Source organism: Artibeus jamaicensis, unplaced genomic scaffold, assembly GCF_021234435.1.
Source record: "Artibeus jamaicensis isolate MK-2021 breed Jamaican fruit bat unplaced genomic scaffold, CSHL_Jam_final contig_1582, whole genome shotgun sequence".
Lineage (NCBI taxonomy): Eukaryota > Metazoa > Chordata > Mammalia > Chiroptera > Phyllostomidae > Artibeus > Artibeus jamaicensis.
Window position 1 is genome coordinate 351,660 of NW_026521309.1, and position 16,779 is coordinate 368,438.

The 16,779-nt window shown below is 45.6% G+C and overlaps 1 protein-coding gene across 1 annotated transcript in view; it reads left to right on the forward strand.

Moving 5' to 3' along the window:
* Window positions 1-16,246, forward strand: part of FKBP6 (FKBP prolyl isomerase family member 6 (inactive)) — a 34,683-nt gene extending 18,437 nt beyond the window's left edge. The window contains exon 9 of the mRNA XM_053669583.1: window positions 16,184-16,246. Coding sequence (XP_053525558.1) covers window positions 16,184-16,196 — 13 coding nt within the window. The 3' untranslated portion in view covers window positions 16,197-16,246. The remainder of the gene's footprint in view (window positions 1-16,183) is intronic.
* The last annotated feature ends 533 nt before the right edge of the window (window positions 16,247-16,779 follow it).

Genomic DNA, 16,779 nt, shown 5'->3' on the forward strand with positions numbered 1-16,779 from the left:
GCAAGAGCTTTCACATCTCGCCAATGAGGGTGTCTTGGCTCCACAGCTCAGGTGAAGGGCATGGGGGGTCTGTGTCCTCTTTGAAGTAACTAGGAGCTACCAGAGGTTGCTGAGGGGGCCGCTGGGGTGCGGCCTACGGAAGGGGCTGCACAGAAACCAAATCAAACACTTTGTTAGGGGGCCGACAGGGCCCCGCTCCGCTGTTACGGGACTTCTTTTATCTCCTGGGTTGAACCCACTATTTTCTGGATCCCTTTTGTTAGTTTACTTCCTTGTTCTGATATTTTTGAGTAATACCCAAAAATTGGATGTATGAGAGAATTTCTGACTCCTTATATGTTCAATTCACATTTGATTAAGAATATGTAGACAGAGTCCTGGCTAGTGTAGCTCAGTGGATTGAGCATTGGTCTGTGAACCAAAGGTTGCTGGTTCAATTCCTGGTCAGGGCACATGCCTGGGTTGCCATCCAGGTCCCTAGTTGGAGATGTGCAAGAGTCATTCAATTGATAAATCTCTCACATTGATTTTCTCTCCCTTTCTTTCTCCCTTTCCTTCTCCCTTTCCCTCTCTCTAATAATAAATAAAATCCTTTTAAAAAGAAAATTTAGTTTTCTATATAGATGTAGCCATATGAATGTAAAGAACATTCTTCCTGCTTAGAACCTATGCCCCCCCCCTTAAAAGTTGCGCCCGTTAGGATCTGTCCCCCATCCCTTAGAAGATCTTCACCCCACTCACAACTGGCCTCCCCTTTAGACCTCCCATCTCACAGCTTCCCCCTGAAGTCTGTCTCCTGCTACGATGTTTCACCTCCCTGCTCACACCTCACTCCCCACCAGAACAACTCTCTCCCATCAGTACTTCTGTCCCCTTGTAGAACTTACAGTCATCAACCCCAGATGCTAGTTAAAAGTGTGAGGACAAACTGTTTCTTGGGTGGTCACTTATGAGAAACCTGTTTCTTTTTCTTTCTGTCTTGAATCTTTTAATATATATTTATTTATTTTGTTCACATTTTAGAGAGAGAGAGACGAGAGAGAAAGGGAGAGAAACCGATGTGTGAGAGAAACATTGACTGGTTGCCTCTCACACGCCCCCTACTGGGGACCTGGCCCACAACCCATGCACATGCCCTGACTGGGAATCAAACTGGTGACCTTTCAGTTTGCAGGCTGGCACTCAGTCCACTGAGCCACAACAGCCAGGGCTATATCTTGATTCTTGATTCATCTTAAATTTCATAGTAACATGTCAAGGTACCCCCAGATACTCAAGTCCTTTAGATAGGCACCTCAATTCTAGAGGCTCAAGTTCTTAAGAGCAAAGAAATTCTTCTGTAATATTTCTTAAATGACACTTTTCCCTTCTCTTTTCTGTTTCCTTTTGTTCCGGGATATCCTGTTGGTTGGATGCTGGGCCTCCTGCCGGGATCTTGTACATTCTTTATGTCTCTTGAAAATTTTCTCTCCCCACACCCAGACCCCTGGAAATGAACTTTATTTTTTAACTCTTCCATTGGCTTTTTTTCATTGCAGCAAGCAAATAGTTAAATCCATGAGCTCTTTTTAGATTTCCCTTTTTCGTAATATGCCACTCTCTTCCTCTTCTGTGTGTAATAAAAAAACTCAAACTTATACAAATAGAGGATAGTATAATGATTCCCTCATGTACTTAATATTTAGCCTTAATAATTATCGACATAAGCCAGTGTTTTCATCTGTGGCCCCACCCATTTGCTCCCCCAGCCCCAGCACTGCTGGATTAATTTGATGCAAATCCCAGTAAGTATATCATTTCATATACAAGTATTTCCCTATGTATCTCTAAAAGAAAGGACCATTCTTGCACATTTTCATTCATTCCCTGAAATGTGGTGTATTTTGCGGGGGGGGGGGGGTTATTTGCTTTGACCTTTCTCTTTTCCATGTCGCAGACTTCCACAAATGGTTGGTGCTTCTTGGTTGCCTATTCACATTTAAGATTGAAAGGGCTGAGCAGGAGGCAACCATCTAAAATACTTTGGGATCCTTAAATACCAGAAAGAACGGACTTTGCACTGAGTACCAGCTCTTACACCAGCTTTCCAGATTTTCCTCAGGTGGATTACTCTTCCCCAAAATAGTGGATACAAGTGCTATATCATTTCAACCTGTATTTCCCCAATTTCTAGTGAAGTTGAGCATCTCTCTGAATATTTGTTGGCCATGTATATTCTTTATGCACATTGCCTATTGATATCCTTTGCTTACTCTTGTACTGGATCTCTTGTTGATTTGTACAAATCCTTTTCTATGTGAAGGTAAACCAAATGTCTGTTACGTAAGTTTAAAATTTTTCTTTCAGGTGTTTAGTTTTTAGTATTTATATAGCTGCACATGTCTCTGTTTTGTTTATGGTCTCTGGAATTCACATGATGATTACATTTGATCTATCTATGGGAGTAAACAGGTGGTCTCGCATGAGCGCACAGGAGTGCTCAGAGTACATGGTTCCTAGCAGTTGTGGAGTCTGAGCAGCATTCCCTATCTGTAGTGCATGCTTCATGATGTCCATAAACCTGCTTAATCTCCCCAATATTCCTTTGAAGGAGAAATAATTATTTCCACTTTACAGATCAGAGGACAGAATAAAAAGCTCAGAGAATTAGACCCTTTTACTGTGGAGGTGTTTATGCCATTGTGTAAACAACTGACCATTTTCGGACTTCTGCCAAGGTGGAGGCATAAATGGAGACGCCGTGCTTTCTCACACAACCAAGTTTAGAGACAACAAAATATTAGCAACAGAAAACACAGCCAGAACACAGAAAATTGAACTTTTCAGAAGTCCGATAACAACGAATTCTTCAGCCTGACCAGTAAGAGGGGCGAAACCAGCAGCTGGTAGAGCAGGGTTGCACAGGAAAACTCGGTCAGACGGACTCAGGTGCACGGATCCCAGGTGTCGGGTTGCAAAGGGCCGACCCAGCGAGCGACCTAGTGAGCACGACCCAGTGAGCGACCGGCGGATCTGGTGAGGGTGAAGGGCAGCGGGTTGACTGTGTTGGTGCATTCCTGCACAGATAGACCAGCCAGGGAGTAGGCAGTGATACGGGACCCAGCGGGTCCCAGTGACGGGAGGCAGCAGAGACGGCCGCCATTTCCTGGCTCTGACCCCGCCCCCGCATACAGCATCACAACCCAGTGACCTGAGCGACCCTGCCCTGGTGAACACCTCAGGCTTCACTCCTCACCCAGCGGCGGGAAGCAGAAGAGGGGGATGCCATTTCCCCACTCTGACCCCGCCACCACATACAGCGTCACAACCCAGCAACCCCACCCTGGAGGCCCTGCCCCGTCCCTAAGGCTCCGCTCCTCATACTTAATGGGCGCGAACAGACCAAAAATGGCTCAAGAAGATCTCAAAACCCCAGAGCCTATAAATCTAAGGGATGAAAAAATAGCAAAACTTTCAGATGCACAGTTCAAAACACTGGTGATCAGGATGCTCACAGAACTGGTTGATTTTAGTCACAAATTAGAGGAACATATGAAGGCTAAACTAATTGAAATGAATGGCAATGCACAGGAAACCAATAGTAATGTAAAGGAAACTGGGACTCAAATCAAAGGAGTGGACCAGAAAAAGGATAAAAATGACCAACCAGAAAAGAATGAAAAAACAAGAATTCAGAAAAATGAGGAGAGACTTAGGAACCTCCAGGACATCTTTAAATGCTCCAACATCTGAATTATAGGGGTACCAGAAAGGGAAAAGGAACAGCCACCAATGGAAAACTTAATTTGAACAAATAATAAAGGAGAATTTCCCCAATCTGGCAAAGGAAATAGACTTCCGGGAAATCCAGGAAGCTCAGAGAGTCCCAAAGAAGTTGGACCCAAGAAGAAACACACCAAGGTACATCATAATTACATTAGCCAAGATTAAAATGAAAGAATCGTAGAAGCAGCAAGAGCTAAGGGGACAGTCACTTACAAAGGAGTTCCCATCAGACTGTCAGCTGATTTCTCAAAAGAGACCTTACAGGCAAGAAGGGGCTGGAAAGAGATATTCCAAGTCATGAAATCCAAAGACCTACAACCAAGATTGCTCTATCCAGCAAAAGTTTCATTTAGAATAAAAGGGCAGATGAAGTGCTTCTCAGATAAGATCAAATTCAAGGAGTTCATCATCACAAAACCCTTATTATATGAAATGTTAAAGGGACTTACCTAAGAAAAAGAAGATAAAAAAGATGAACAGTGAAAGGACAGCAAACACACAGTTATTAATAACCACATCTAAAACAAAAGCAAACTAAAAGGACAGCTAGATCAGGAGCAGAACCATAGAAATGAAGATCACATGCAGGGTTAGCAACAGGGGAGTGGGAGGAGGAGAAGGGGGGAGAAGGTACAGAAAATAAGTAGCATAGATGGTAGGTAGAAAATAGGGGGAGGGTAAGAATAGTATGGGAAATATAGAATCCAAAGAACTTGAGACACATGGTTATAAACTAAAGGGGGAGGATGGTAGGGGTGGGGGGTGTGCAGGGTGGAGGAGAATGAAGGGGGGAATAGAACAACTGTAATGGCATATCAATAAAAAAAAATTAAAAAAATAATAAAAATTAAAAAAAACACAACTGACCATTTTCATTTGGTTTGAAATTTGAACTCCAGATGATATCTGGAGCTTTAAATATGTTCAGCTACTTTCTTCAGAGTGTCACCCCTTGGGTGGCTGTGGGTTTTTACCTCTCTCTCAGATGTTTTGGAATTTTGTAATTACTCCCTCTTCTCTGCTTTCCAGCATAAGAGAAGCTGAAGCCTTTGGGCTATAAAATTAAGAGGATTGAGCCATATTGCTTGGCCAGCCTCGGGGAAGAGTATCTTAACAGACTTAAAAAATGTTTTCTGGGAAGTCAAAGCAGCTCCCAGGAGGCTTAGAGGGAAATAAAGGCCAGGCTGTAGAGAGCGCACTCCTGTAGTTGAGATTCAGGGGTTGAGCCCTGGTTCAAAGAGTTGGCCCGAGGCGAACACTGGAGCAGCAGGCCCCACAGAGGCTGGTGCCAACGCGAGGCTGGAGGTGTCCTCTGGGGTCAGGAGTTCCTGTGTTCCAAACAGCCCTCCTGTGTCTGCGCCTAACTGGTCAGTTGCCAGGAAACTCTAGGGAAGCAGATCATCATCTCTCATTGTGTGTGACTGGATCTAGACATAGAATCTGTTTGATCCTATTCTTCCCAAAGAAATAAAGAAGAAGCTCTTAGATTGGCTATTGAGTCTATAAAGATATTTTACATCTCCGGTTAGACTCATCTGAGTCCTGCACAAATAATAACTTAATTGTATTTTCTAATTTTTTTAGTCTGGTTTTCTTTCCTTGCATCTTCACTTTTTTTTTTTTTTAATCCTCAGAATGGTGTCGTATTTTCTCAAGGGTAAGTAGGCCAGGCAGACATTCTCTTGTTGTCAGATGAGGGCCATGTCGTTTTCCAGACAAACTTTTGGACACAGTCTCTTGATCTGGATATCTGCGAAATGCCTTTTCTCCCAGCTCAGGAGGTGTCATTGAAGTCATCCCTTTGTTGTGTGACTATAAATAACTGTACTTTAAGTCGGCACTTTTTCATTATACCCCTTCCTAGGAAACCATTTCCCCTGGCGGAGTTTCTTTGGCTCATTCCACCCCCCCACCCCCACCCCCACCCCCACCCCCACCCCTGCATTCTTCCTTGGTAGCCACAATGAGTTCCAAACTGCTTCCTAGTGAGGTTTACGTTGGTGGATTTTGTGTTCTTTGTGGGTGAGTTATCAGTGAGGGCTACATAATTAAATTTCAGGGGATAACTAGGTTCCTTTCTCTAAATTTCAAAATCAGTGATTATTGCAGTGCTTTTTACCGTTTTATTACAGGGTTGAAATATGGGAAATTTGTCTTCCCAGTCTTAGCTCTCTAGCCGTGACTTGAACCAAGTCATTTAACCCCTTTGGGCTTCCATTTCATCATCCGTAGGATTAAGTGACCAGCTCTTTCAGGTTGTTGTACACTTTCTTAGGTTCCATGAGATGTTCTCTTATTCTGTTTTTAATTTGTTGGGTTCATAATTAGGCACATAAACCCTGCCTCCAAGCATATGTAATCCCAGACAGTGACTTAGGTAAATAGGGAACAGATCAATGGTGAAGAAAGGGAGCCTAAGCAATGAGTAGTTAACAGCAAGTAAGTGCCTTAGTGCCTTGAGACACATGAGGGAAAAGATAAGGAGTCTTAGCCTGGTCTTCCCGACTCTGCTTTGTGTGGTTCTGCCACAGAGTTCACCGACCTAGGATGAAGCTGAAATGAAGTGTGATGAGTCTAAGAGTTTCAAGAACCCAGAGAAAGTTTTTCAGATCTCTTAGGCAAAGGGAGCAAATAGGTATGAGCAAAAATTGTCCCTGGCACAGAAAACAGGTGTGTGTTCACAAGGATCACTGGTCTTCTCTGTTACTGTGACGGCGTGTACAATGGTCATTGTCCCAGTTTGAACAGAAAATGCTGTGAGGGATGGATGAAGGCCTTGTTTTTTCATTCTTTTTGATGTCCTGATATATAGGTGAGCTGAATCAATAGGTGTGAATTTAAGCAAACCCCTTCGTACAAGTCCTATTGCTGCAGTAATAAATGATCTCCAAACGGGCCTGTTCTCTGACCCTCAGACTCATATCTAACTGTCCGCTAGTCACTTCCTCTGGGCTCGGAGCCCAGAGAGGTTGCTTGCATTCCGTGGCTAGTGGCCCCTTCCTTCCTCCATTTTTAAGGCCAGCAGGTAGCATCTTCAAATTCCCCAATTTTCTCAATTCCTCCCTTCCCTGTGCTCCTCTGACATCATTTTTCCTTCTTTTTCTGACTCTCCTGCCTTCCTCTTGTAAAGACCCTTCTGAGTGCATTGGGCCCACCTAAATAATGCAGGATAACCTCCCATCTTAAGATCCTGAATTTAATCACAAAGTCTCTCCATGTGTGCTAACATAGTCACAGGTTCCAGGAATTACAACATGACCATCCTTGGCGGGTCCATCATTCTGTCATATGTTCTTATATATCAACATTTCCAGGCACTAACATCTCTTTAATTAAAGAGAACTCAGAACTATACATTTTAGATGTTCTCCACTTATCCTTTCTGTTTCAGATAAGGTAATCATAACAACCTTCTGTGGAATATTTCCTCTCTCATAATAATGCCTTCTGGTGACTGGAAAAATAACTGGATATAAGGGGATAGGATGGAACCAGGAGACTATCACATCCAGTAGATGAGAGCTGAACACAGGTGTGGGGCAAGGGGAAAGGAGGGCAAACTTAGGGACTGCTTTAGATGGCAGAGCCATGCGATTTGGGGTTGGGATGGGGAAGAGAAGCAAGAATAATCCCCAGATTTCCAAATTTGATAGCTGCGTCCATGGAGGTATTTCCAACTGGCAGAGGTTTGGGACAGGTATTTTAAGTTTGGGGCTTGAGAATTTCAGGTGCCTACAGGACATCTAAGTGGAAGTGACTAGCGGACAGTTAGATATGAGTCCGAGGGTCAGAGAACAGGCCCATTTGGAGATCATGTAGCAGCCATGAGTACATGGAGGGCAGTAACATCCAGGGATGGGAATAAAGTCACCCAGGAGGAGGCGCCGAAAGGGGAAGACAGTAGGCTGAGGGGGGACCATGGGAACGCCAACATGGAACTGGAAGAAGGGGTCAGGAACCAGGAGGATGAGCCGCCACAAAAACCAGAAAAGTAGAATAGGGGGTTTAATTGGGAATCTGTGGTGGGTGTCAGGTATCCTGGACCCTGAAGAGCTGTGTATATGTACAGATTCCATGGCTGCCACCAACTTCCCAAGTGGGGTCTCCAACACCAGAAGAGGTAAAGAACCTCTACAGGGTCCAATTTCAAAGATAACCAGCAGTTCGAATCCAGCGGTACCAAGGATTTGAAAGATGAGGTCTGAATAGTATTCACTGGACTTGCCAATGTGCATCTCATGGTGACCTGTGACAACAGTAGAGCAGTGGGGACAGAGACTTGACTGCCCTGGGTGAGCAGGGAGCAGGAAGTGGGAAACAGGGCACGTAAGGCAGTGCTGCTGGAGTCTCAGCCCCATCAGAACCTCCAGGAGGGCTTGACAGAGCACAGCTTCCACGGCCTCGCCCCAGGGATTCCGATTCAGCAGGGGCCTAAGAATTTATGTTTCTAATAAACTCTCAGGTGATACAGACATAGCTAATGTGTGGACAAAAATAATGCAGGCTACTTTATCAAGGTATTTTTATCAGAAGAAAAGGCACGGTTGGATGTAGCTAGAAACATTAAATAATGTAAACTTTGTTTTGAAATAGGGTGGCAGGTGGGGGGCACTTTTAACCCCTGTTTGACTACATACATTTCCTGCTGCCTTGGTTGTGGCACTGTGGCAACTGATGTAAGCTGACAGTTGTCATCAGCGTAAGTGCAGAAAGGCTGTGCTGTGAGTCCTGCCTACCCCCTAGTCGGGGTGGTGGCCTGGAGTGCTCTCTTGTTCACTTTCAGCCTAGAAAGAGGTAGTTTCAGGGGACCATTCAGGTTGATGTATGTCCCCGGCACATAGGGAACACCACCGTGTGACACATGTCAACAGCAAGAGGAGGTAGAGGGACGTGGCACAGGGCGGCTGAGTCAGGGCGGAGCAGGCCACCTGAGAACCAGGGTCTAGCTGGAGAGAGGCAGGTGAAGGGAGAGACTTCACAAGTGAGAGTCAGCTTTGCGCAGCAGCCTGGCAGGAGTGGGAGGAACAGGATGAAGGACCAGATCAGCCAGAGGACACAGCTGACTAGTGGGACAGCCAGAACGTCACACCATAGAGCGCAAATGGTCTAGGGCTCCTTCTAGAATTCTTCTCCCTCAGTTGGAATTATGCGAGATACTCAGACTAGGTTCTTCTATTTGAATAGTGCATTTTGAGAAAGGGAACCAGTTAAACGCTTTGGGAAGGGTCTGCGAATCTCTGCCTTTACATACAATGTTTGTGCATTTTCTGGGATTTGAAAGCGGGATTTCTAAGTTTTATCAGTTATTCCAAAGGGCTGTATGACCATAAAAGTTTAAAACCCACTGCTCCTGGAACAGATCTGAGAGTTCGCTCAGGTTCACTGTGGTAGGACTGGAGGAAAGGGCTGTAGGATGGAGCTGCGAGGCCGGGCAGGGCTGGTACATGACGCCGTGGGAACTCTGCTTACCCTGCCCTGATTCTCAGTTCTTTGTCCTCGGATTTCCAACATAAACATCCTGAGCTCTGCTGCCTCTGGCTCTTGGTTCCAGGATTACATCACTGCTCTGTCTTCTCTGTTACATTTTCACACTCTTCTTTGATTACTTCTCATTATCGTGGACATTGATCATATCATTGCTTGAGTTTCAATTTCACATTGACTGTGCCTTTTCCCCAGGCTGGGGTTTGCTCTCATTGGAAGCAGCTTGTTTAGTATTAATGTATTCAGCTGGTATCTGCCCTGTTGGACCTTTGTCTGTGTTCCCGGCCTAAGGCTGACTGCTTTTGTCTTTGTAGGTCTTCCGGCTTATCTTTCCATGAGCCGTGGATGCAGGACAGCTTTCTTACCCGTCTTTGCACTTCAGTGTGCTAAGATTGTCGGGTTTTCAAAATGAAGTGTAAACCTTTTCTATTTTGATACATTTTCACCTATGCTAATGTATTATTTTTTATTAGTTTCAGTTTGAAAGTTCAACTAACTGAACCTCATAAAATTCCAGTGTCTGATCTTGGAGGTTATCTCTGCCCGTCTGCCTTCCTGGGAACATGTTCCAGCTGAGTGAATGTCGATTACAGGGTTTATTTCTAAAGTCATTTTTATGGGACACAGACTAGATTGAAACAGTTTTTCTTTTCTCACTTGGATATTACTAAACTTTTTAATGCAGGCCTTTCTAAACCAGTGCCGTGGCAGAACAGCACGACAGTCTGCCCTTGGACCCATTGCCCATCTTTGACGGTCATCAGCGCTCTGCTGCTCTGCTTCCTCTCCCTGCAGCTTTGCTTCAGTCTTTCAATTTAATCTATGAAATTGCTATGCAAGATTTTTTAAAAAGTAAAATACTACACAGTTGTACTTCAAACAAGCAAGGTAAAAGTGAATGTTCCCAGTCCCCAAGACTGCTTCCCAAGGTAATAGCCACTGTTGACGTTTCATGTGTGTCCTTCCTAAAAGGATTTTTGGTGAATATTTGAGAATGTGAGTGTATGTGTCATCTTACCCATAAATGATATCACATATTTTGTACTATGTTTTAACGCACCTGGGGTGTTTTTTAAGTCAGTACACAAAGAACTACCTCATTTTTAAAAAATGCTTGAGTAGCAGTCCATCCTAGGAGGGCATCATAATACGCATTCTTAACAATGACATATAGATAGGAAGTAATATAGTTATCGCCACACCTGAATGTTCTGTGATAGCTACTTAAATGTCACATTCACTGGGTGGTGATGTGTGTATAACTGAAGTAGGTGTCGCTGAATTGATCTCTGAACCGGCTGTATGGATTTATGTCTCCTATGCTCGTGCCAGAGACTGGCACTCGTGTTCTCTGCTTTGCCATCATTGTGCTGTCAGACGTTTCAGCCTTGCCCGTTTGGTGTATCTGAAATGGAATCTCATTACTAGAATTACCACGTTCCTGATGGGTCATCTTTCACACCCTTCCAGAGTCAGGTGTTCTTTCTGTAAATTGCTGATTGTTTCTCTACAACAAAACACCTTTCTGAATGTTTTAGTTTTTGACAAGTTATGTCAGTGAGGTTACATTAGTGAGATACGTTGCGTATCATGTACAAGTTACCTCCTCCTCCTCCATTTAATCTCTTGCAATTTACTCAGAGCCCGTGCGATCACGTGGGCTTGCGCTTCCAGAACAGTGTCAAATAGTGGTGATGACTGAGCACCTGCACCTTTGATGGTGGTGCCGGAACTGCCACTGTCACACTGTTAAGTGTGATGCTGACTTTTGATGGAGAAAATTCGTTTTTATCATGTTAAGGAAATTTTTTTACTAAAGCCTTTCATGGGGAATGATTGTTATCAGGTGCCTGTCAGAAAGATAAGCTTTTATTTTTAACCCTTGACCCAGCACTCTGGTTGACAATATCGGCTCTTTGATGAGGCAGGAAGAGAGAGTGTGCATCTTCAGTTGGGTGCTTCGGGAGAGCAGCAGAGCTCCTCTTACACAAAAGCACAGTTCCTTCCCTAAGGAAATGTGTTGATGGCACATTTTGTAATGAAAGACCTTTAATCCGAGTAGGAGAATTTGAGGCAAAAGGGAACCGAATTTGTTCTTCATCATAGGTTAGCAGTGATTTTTTTCCCTCAGGCTGCTTGATGCTTCAGGGGGAAGAGTTGGAGGGGACTTTTGGACTTGGGAAGAGAGCGAAGGAGGGGAACCCAAGAGCTTGGTGAACAGGAGCCAAGGGGACCAGCACACAGCCATCCTGCTGGGGCGAAGGGCCGCCCAGTGATTTACATTTCTCCTCCCTAACTGACCACAGCGTCGTGTGTCCTTCTAGTGCTTTTATAGTTTGGTTTTTTGTATGTTTAGATGTTTCAGCTCTCAGCAGTTTATTTACATCCTTAATTTGAAATAGGGGTCTAACTTTTATTCAAATATCTAAACATTTTTGCCCAAGTCTTTCATTTACTGACTTAACACATATAATACCCTGAACAAAGGTTAAAATCTATATAGGGTAAATCAATTCATTCTTCACTTCAATGATAGAATGAGAGTTGCATGTGTAACAAAAAGTTGGCATGAATAGTGGAATAATTGAATCCCATCAGTAGTAGCATGATTGTTCCACACGTTCTTCTGCCCTTACTCTGTGGCTGGAGCTCTCTCTCAGTTCACAGTAGGTTCTGGGCCTGAACACTGCGAGTCCTGTTGAAACTCATGTTGGACTGCGGTCGCAAGGGAGCAGGGGGAATTCAGATTGGATTTGGCCCCAAGGCTGGACATTTCTCAGTATGACCGCATCAGAGGTCATTGTAAAATGATTGCCAGCACATCGTTTCTCCATGGGTTTGCTTGGGGTTGGCCAGGAAGGTGTCTCCGATGTTTCTACCCTCACACATTCTATGTGGTCGTGCCTGCATCCCCTTCTCTTCTGGATGCCCAGAAGAACACAGGAAACGCTTCCCACTTCAGTGACTGGGTGGCCCTCATTCTAGTCAGGCACCTGAATGGACTGTCTACTGAAGCCCACACATGGCCTCTCTAGTGTGGAGGTCTTAGAATAGTTGAACTTAAGTGGCAGCTTGGGTTTGCAGACAAATGGAAGTGAGGTGCCAGCTTCCAAAGGCCTGGACTGGGAAGCTGGCACAGCATCACGACCTAGTGTTTTGGGCAGAGCAGTCTATGAACTGGCCCAGGTTAAAGGGGCTGCTTTCACTGCCACTGTTCTTATGCCTCTGCAGTCTCTTTTTCACAAAGCAGCCAGAAAAAGTCTTGTTTTAAAAAGTCATTCCCCTGGCTGGTGTAGCTCAGTGGATTGAGCGCAGGCCTGCGAACTAAGGGATCGTGGTTTGATTCCCAGTCAGGGCACATACCTGGGTTGCAGGCCAGTTCCCAAGAGGGGACGCACAAGAGGCAACCATACATTGATGTTTCTCTCCCTCCCCTTCCTCTCTAAAGATAAATAAATAAAATCTTTAAAAAAGAAAAAAGTTTTAAAAAAAAGTCATTTCTTGCCCTGGCTGGTGTAGCTCAGTAGATTAAGTGTTGGCCTGTGAACCACAGGGTCACTGGTTCAATTCCCAGACAGGGCACATACCTGAGTTGCAGGCCAGGTCCTCAGTAGGGGATGCGTGAAAGGCAACCACACACTGATGTTTTTCTTCCTCTCTTTTTCCCTCCCTTCCCCTCTCTCTAAAAATAAATAGATAAAATATATTTTTTAAACTCATTTCTCTGTTCCAAATCTCCAGTGGCTTCCGCTGCACTCTATGAGTGTAACCTGAGCCCCTTCTCGATGCCCCTGTGGCCCTGTGTGAGGTGACTCCTTGCCGGTGCCCCAGGGTCATTTCCCGCCTTTCTTCCTGGTCCCTCAGCCACACTGGTCTCCACACACTCTGTTTCTCACACACTCTGGTCGTGTTCCTGACTCTTAGCCTTCGCCTCAGTATTTCTGCAGCCTGGTAAGCCCTTCCGATCTTTCACAGAGCTCGGTCTACTGAAGGGTCTCCTCCTCAGAGAGCTTCTTTCCAGCTACGCTACTTGAAACAGAAATCTGTGTCATTCGTGTCCCCATAGCCAACTTGTTTTTCTTCATAACATGTATTTTGTTCTTTATTCATCTCTTTGTCCCACTAAAAAGAGTTCCATATGAGTGGTGACTTTAAGACTTGTAAGGTGAATTTCACTAGTGCCATATTTTCCTGTAATTTGTTATAAAGGCTAGACAACAAAGGCTTCCTCAGCAGAGTGCCGTTGTATTCAGAGGCACAGGAGAAAGCATTCTTCACACCAGATTTAAATGGGAAGCTCGATGGACGACTTAAGGAGGAAGCATGGCCCTGCCCTGCACGGTGCCCGTGCCCCCTGCCGCTGCCGCTGCTCAGCGGGGAGTGTCACGGGGCGAGTTCCTCCCCTTACCCCAGGAACTACCCTGCAAGAAGGGGATGCAGGAAGTATTCCTACTTAGACCCCAACCCCCCAGGATGGCCCAGGCCGCTGCCCACACCAGTCCGCCAGTACCAGGAAGGCCCAGCCAGCCAGCACCCTTTGTGTGTCGGTGTTTTACCTGGCACTCTGGCTAGCACTGGATGCAGAGGAACTGGGCAGGAAGGGCGATAAGCAGGCAGTAGCTGCAGAACTACCAACAGGTCCTTACGTAGCTTCCATCATGTACCCTCGTCAGATAATGGTCACACTGGCCTTGTAACAGCTCCGTGAAGGACGTGCACATATTTTCTAGATGAGGAAACAGGACGTGGGACTCACCCAGAATCACAAACAGGATGTAGTGGGGCCTAGAAGACTTTGGGTTTTAGAGAAACTACTGTTACAGAACAGGTACTCATACAGGGCCAAGGGGGGGTCACTGTTTGGCCCACCCAGGAATGCCAAAAACTGTTACTGAACGGAGGGGGCCGAGGACAGTATACTAATACTGAAAGGACTCCCCCAGGTTCATTATGTCCGCCGCCTTATAGGAAAGATGTCTCTCAATGCCAGAGATTTGCGAAAAGGAAAGAAAATGTTATTTACCGCTATACAGACTTAAAGTAGTGACCCAGCATCTTCACCAAAATATCAAAGTCCTTTTGGATACCCACAGACGCCCACAGTGCTTCCTTCTCCCCCTGTCCTAATTTGAGGTACCATAACTCAGGAAAAGAAGCAAACATCCTGGATCCAGGCTCCTGGCACCGTCAGCTGTGTCGCCATCCAGGCAGGATCTCAAATTACTCCAAAGCCATGTGGCACCTTTCATGGTCTACTGGCAAGAGTTCTTTGTACCCATTTTCCAGGCAAAGTCTTTCCTGCTTCCCAGGCCACGTGGCCAAAAGGAGCACTCTGAAACCACATGGTCCTCTTTTACCAAAGCCACAGGGGTCTGCACTCTGACCAAAACCGCATGGATCTTCTCTCCACCAGAGCTGCAGAGAGGGTAGGGTTGCCACTCTGGCAAAGCTGAGTGGCAGTCCTTTGCCAAAGCTGCATGGTGATTTTCTCTACCCCCAGCTGCAGGGGTCCCCACTCTGTCCAAAAGCACATGGCTCTCTCTCTGCCACAGCCCAGTGGTCCTCTCTCTAATGGCTGTCGAGTCGGGGTTTAAATCCCCGAACCAATCCTTCTCTGCAGCCCCATTTCTAACTCCTCCCACAATCGCCTATACTTGCCAGCACTCCTGTATCCTTCCATCTTTACTGGGCTGCCATAGTGAGTCTGAGCAGGTGTGGCCCCATGGCATGGAGCCAATCTTCTCCAAACTCCCACCAGGTGCTGTAACTCAGGGGACCTGCCCCCCCCTTACATCTTGGTGGGGAGTGACTTCCATCCCCCTGGCTCCAAGCATGGCCATAGCTATTTAACATATCCAAGTGACCTGCCAAAGGCGATAGATATGTTAAATGGCCATGCTGTGGATTGGCTGCAAGGCTGTGGCTATACAAAACAGCCCTGCATTTTCCTGCTCCATGTGTCCCTTCCCCCAACTCACAGCTGTGGGGGAAGGGGGAAGGACATCTTATGTGTGTTTCTAATATTTCCTAGACACCTTGAGTTCTGGACCCCATTCCAAATCCCGTTTTCTGGGTCCCCTTCTTGGCTGCATCCTGTAACCCTACCACACTGCCTCTCTGCCGTCAGCATGGGCGTGTTGTCTGTGTGGTAAGATGCCGGTTGTGCATAGAGCCACCTGTGAAAGGTTTGTCCAGGCTTCTCACCTGGTTACATCCTGAGTGGCTTGTGCTGCCCCAAGGTTTGTCACAGCTGTTTGTGGTAGTAGCCCGCTGAGAAGCAGCTGCTTACATGTTCAGCTCTTTGGGGGTATTTTTCATATTTAAATGGTTAAGGAAGTCATGCCTTCCTGTGGAACAGTTGAGAAAGACTAATAAATAAAGCTCTGCCTGCATTGAGAAATTAGTCACTGCCCTGGCTGGTATTGAGTGCTGGCCTGTGAAGCAAAGGGTCGCTGGTTTGATTCCCAGTCAGGGCACATGCCTGTGTTAGAGGCCAGGTCCCCAGTGGAGTGCATGCAAGAGGCAACCACACATTGATGTTTCTCTCTCTCTTTCTGCCTCTAAAAATAAATAAAATATTTTTAAAAATTAGTCACTTATTTCAGGGCCTCATCTGAAAAATGAAGTTGAAGTGCATAATTTTAGGGCCTTTGTTTTTTCTGCAACTGTTCTTGCAGTTGAAACTTTCTTGATTTGAAGTTTCAAAGCCACCATATTAATTGGCGATGATTTCCCAGAATCCATCCAGTAGGGGCTGTACAGTGATGGCATCTGTCCCCAGTTCCCTTCCAGTGTTGTCACTGCAGAACTCGGACTGCCTTTGGCCCCCTGTAATGCTTGCCTGTGACCTCCGGCAGCACCTTCAGGTTGCAGCTGCTCCTCTCTGGGAGGACTGAGTCCCGTTGTGTTTCTGATTGCTGTGTTTGATTCCTAGATTCTTCAACTAACTGCAAGCAAGAGAAGTGAGGCTGCTGGAGTTCTCCCTGGTACTGGTGGGAGTTGGGGGCAGAAAGAGCTCCCCAGGGCGTCCGGTGTCACAGTGGCCTGCTTGGAAGAGAGGCTGGAATTCCACAGCCCTGGCATTGCCTCATCTCTGACGCTGCTGAACTGTGTTTTCACAGGTGCTGTTTTCTGTTTTCTGTTTCACATTTTCATACACATAGTAGGGGGAAGTACTGCTACTGACAAGTAGAAAAATGCTATTCCTTTTAAAGAAGTTTCTTCTTTTTTTTTCTTTAGTGGAATTAGTCCTTGGCTTTTCTCCCAGTCCCAACCCTCCTTCCAACTGCTTAATGGCCCTGGGTAAATACAAACAAGAGATCGCTGTGTGCATTTTATAGGGTTCTCTGTTTTTGAAGAGGGAGAATTATGTTACAAATGTTTTTGTTGTAAATAAATAAAATACTTCCTTGTCCTTGCAAGATCCAGTATACATTTAATTGTGTGAATTCAACTAAACTTGTAAAGTCAGTAGGTGGGGTGAGGGACAGCTATTCATTAGACCAGTCGGGTCAGCAAGGGGGGTTATTG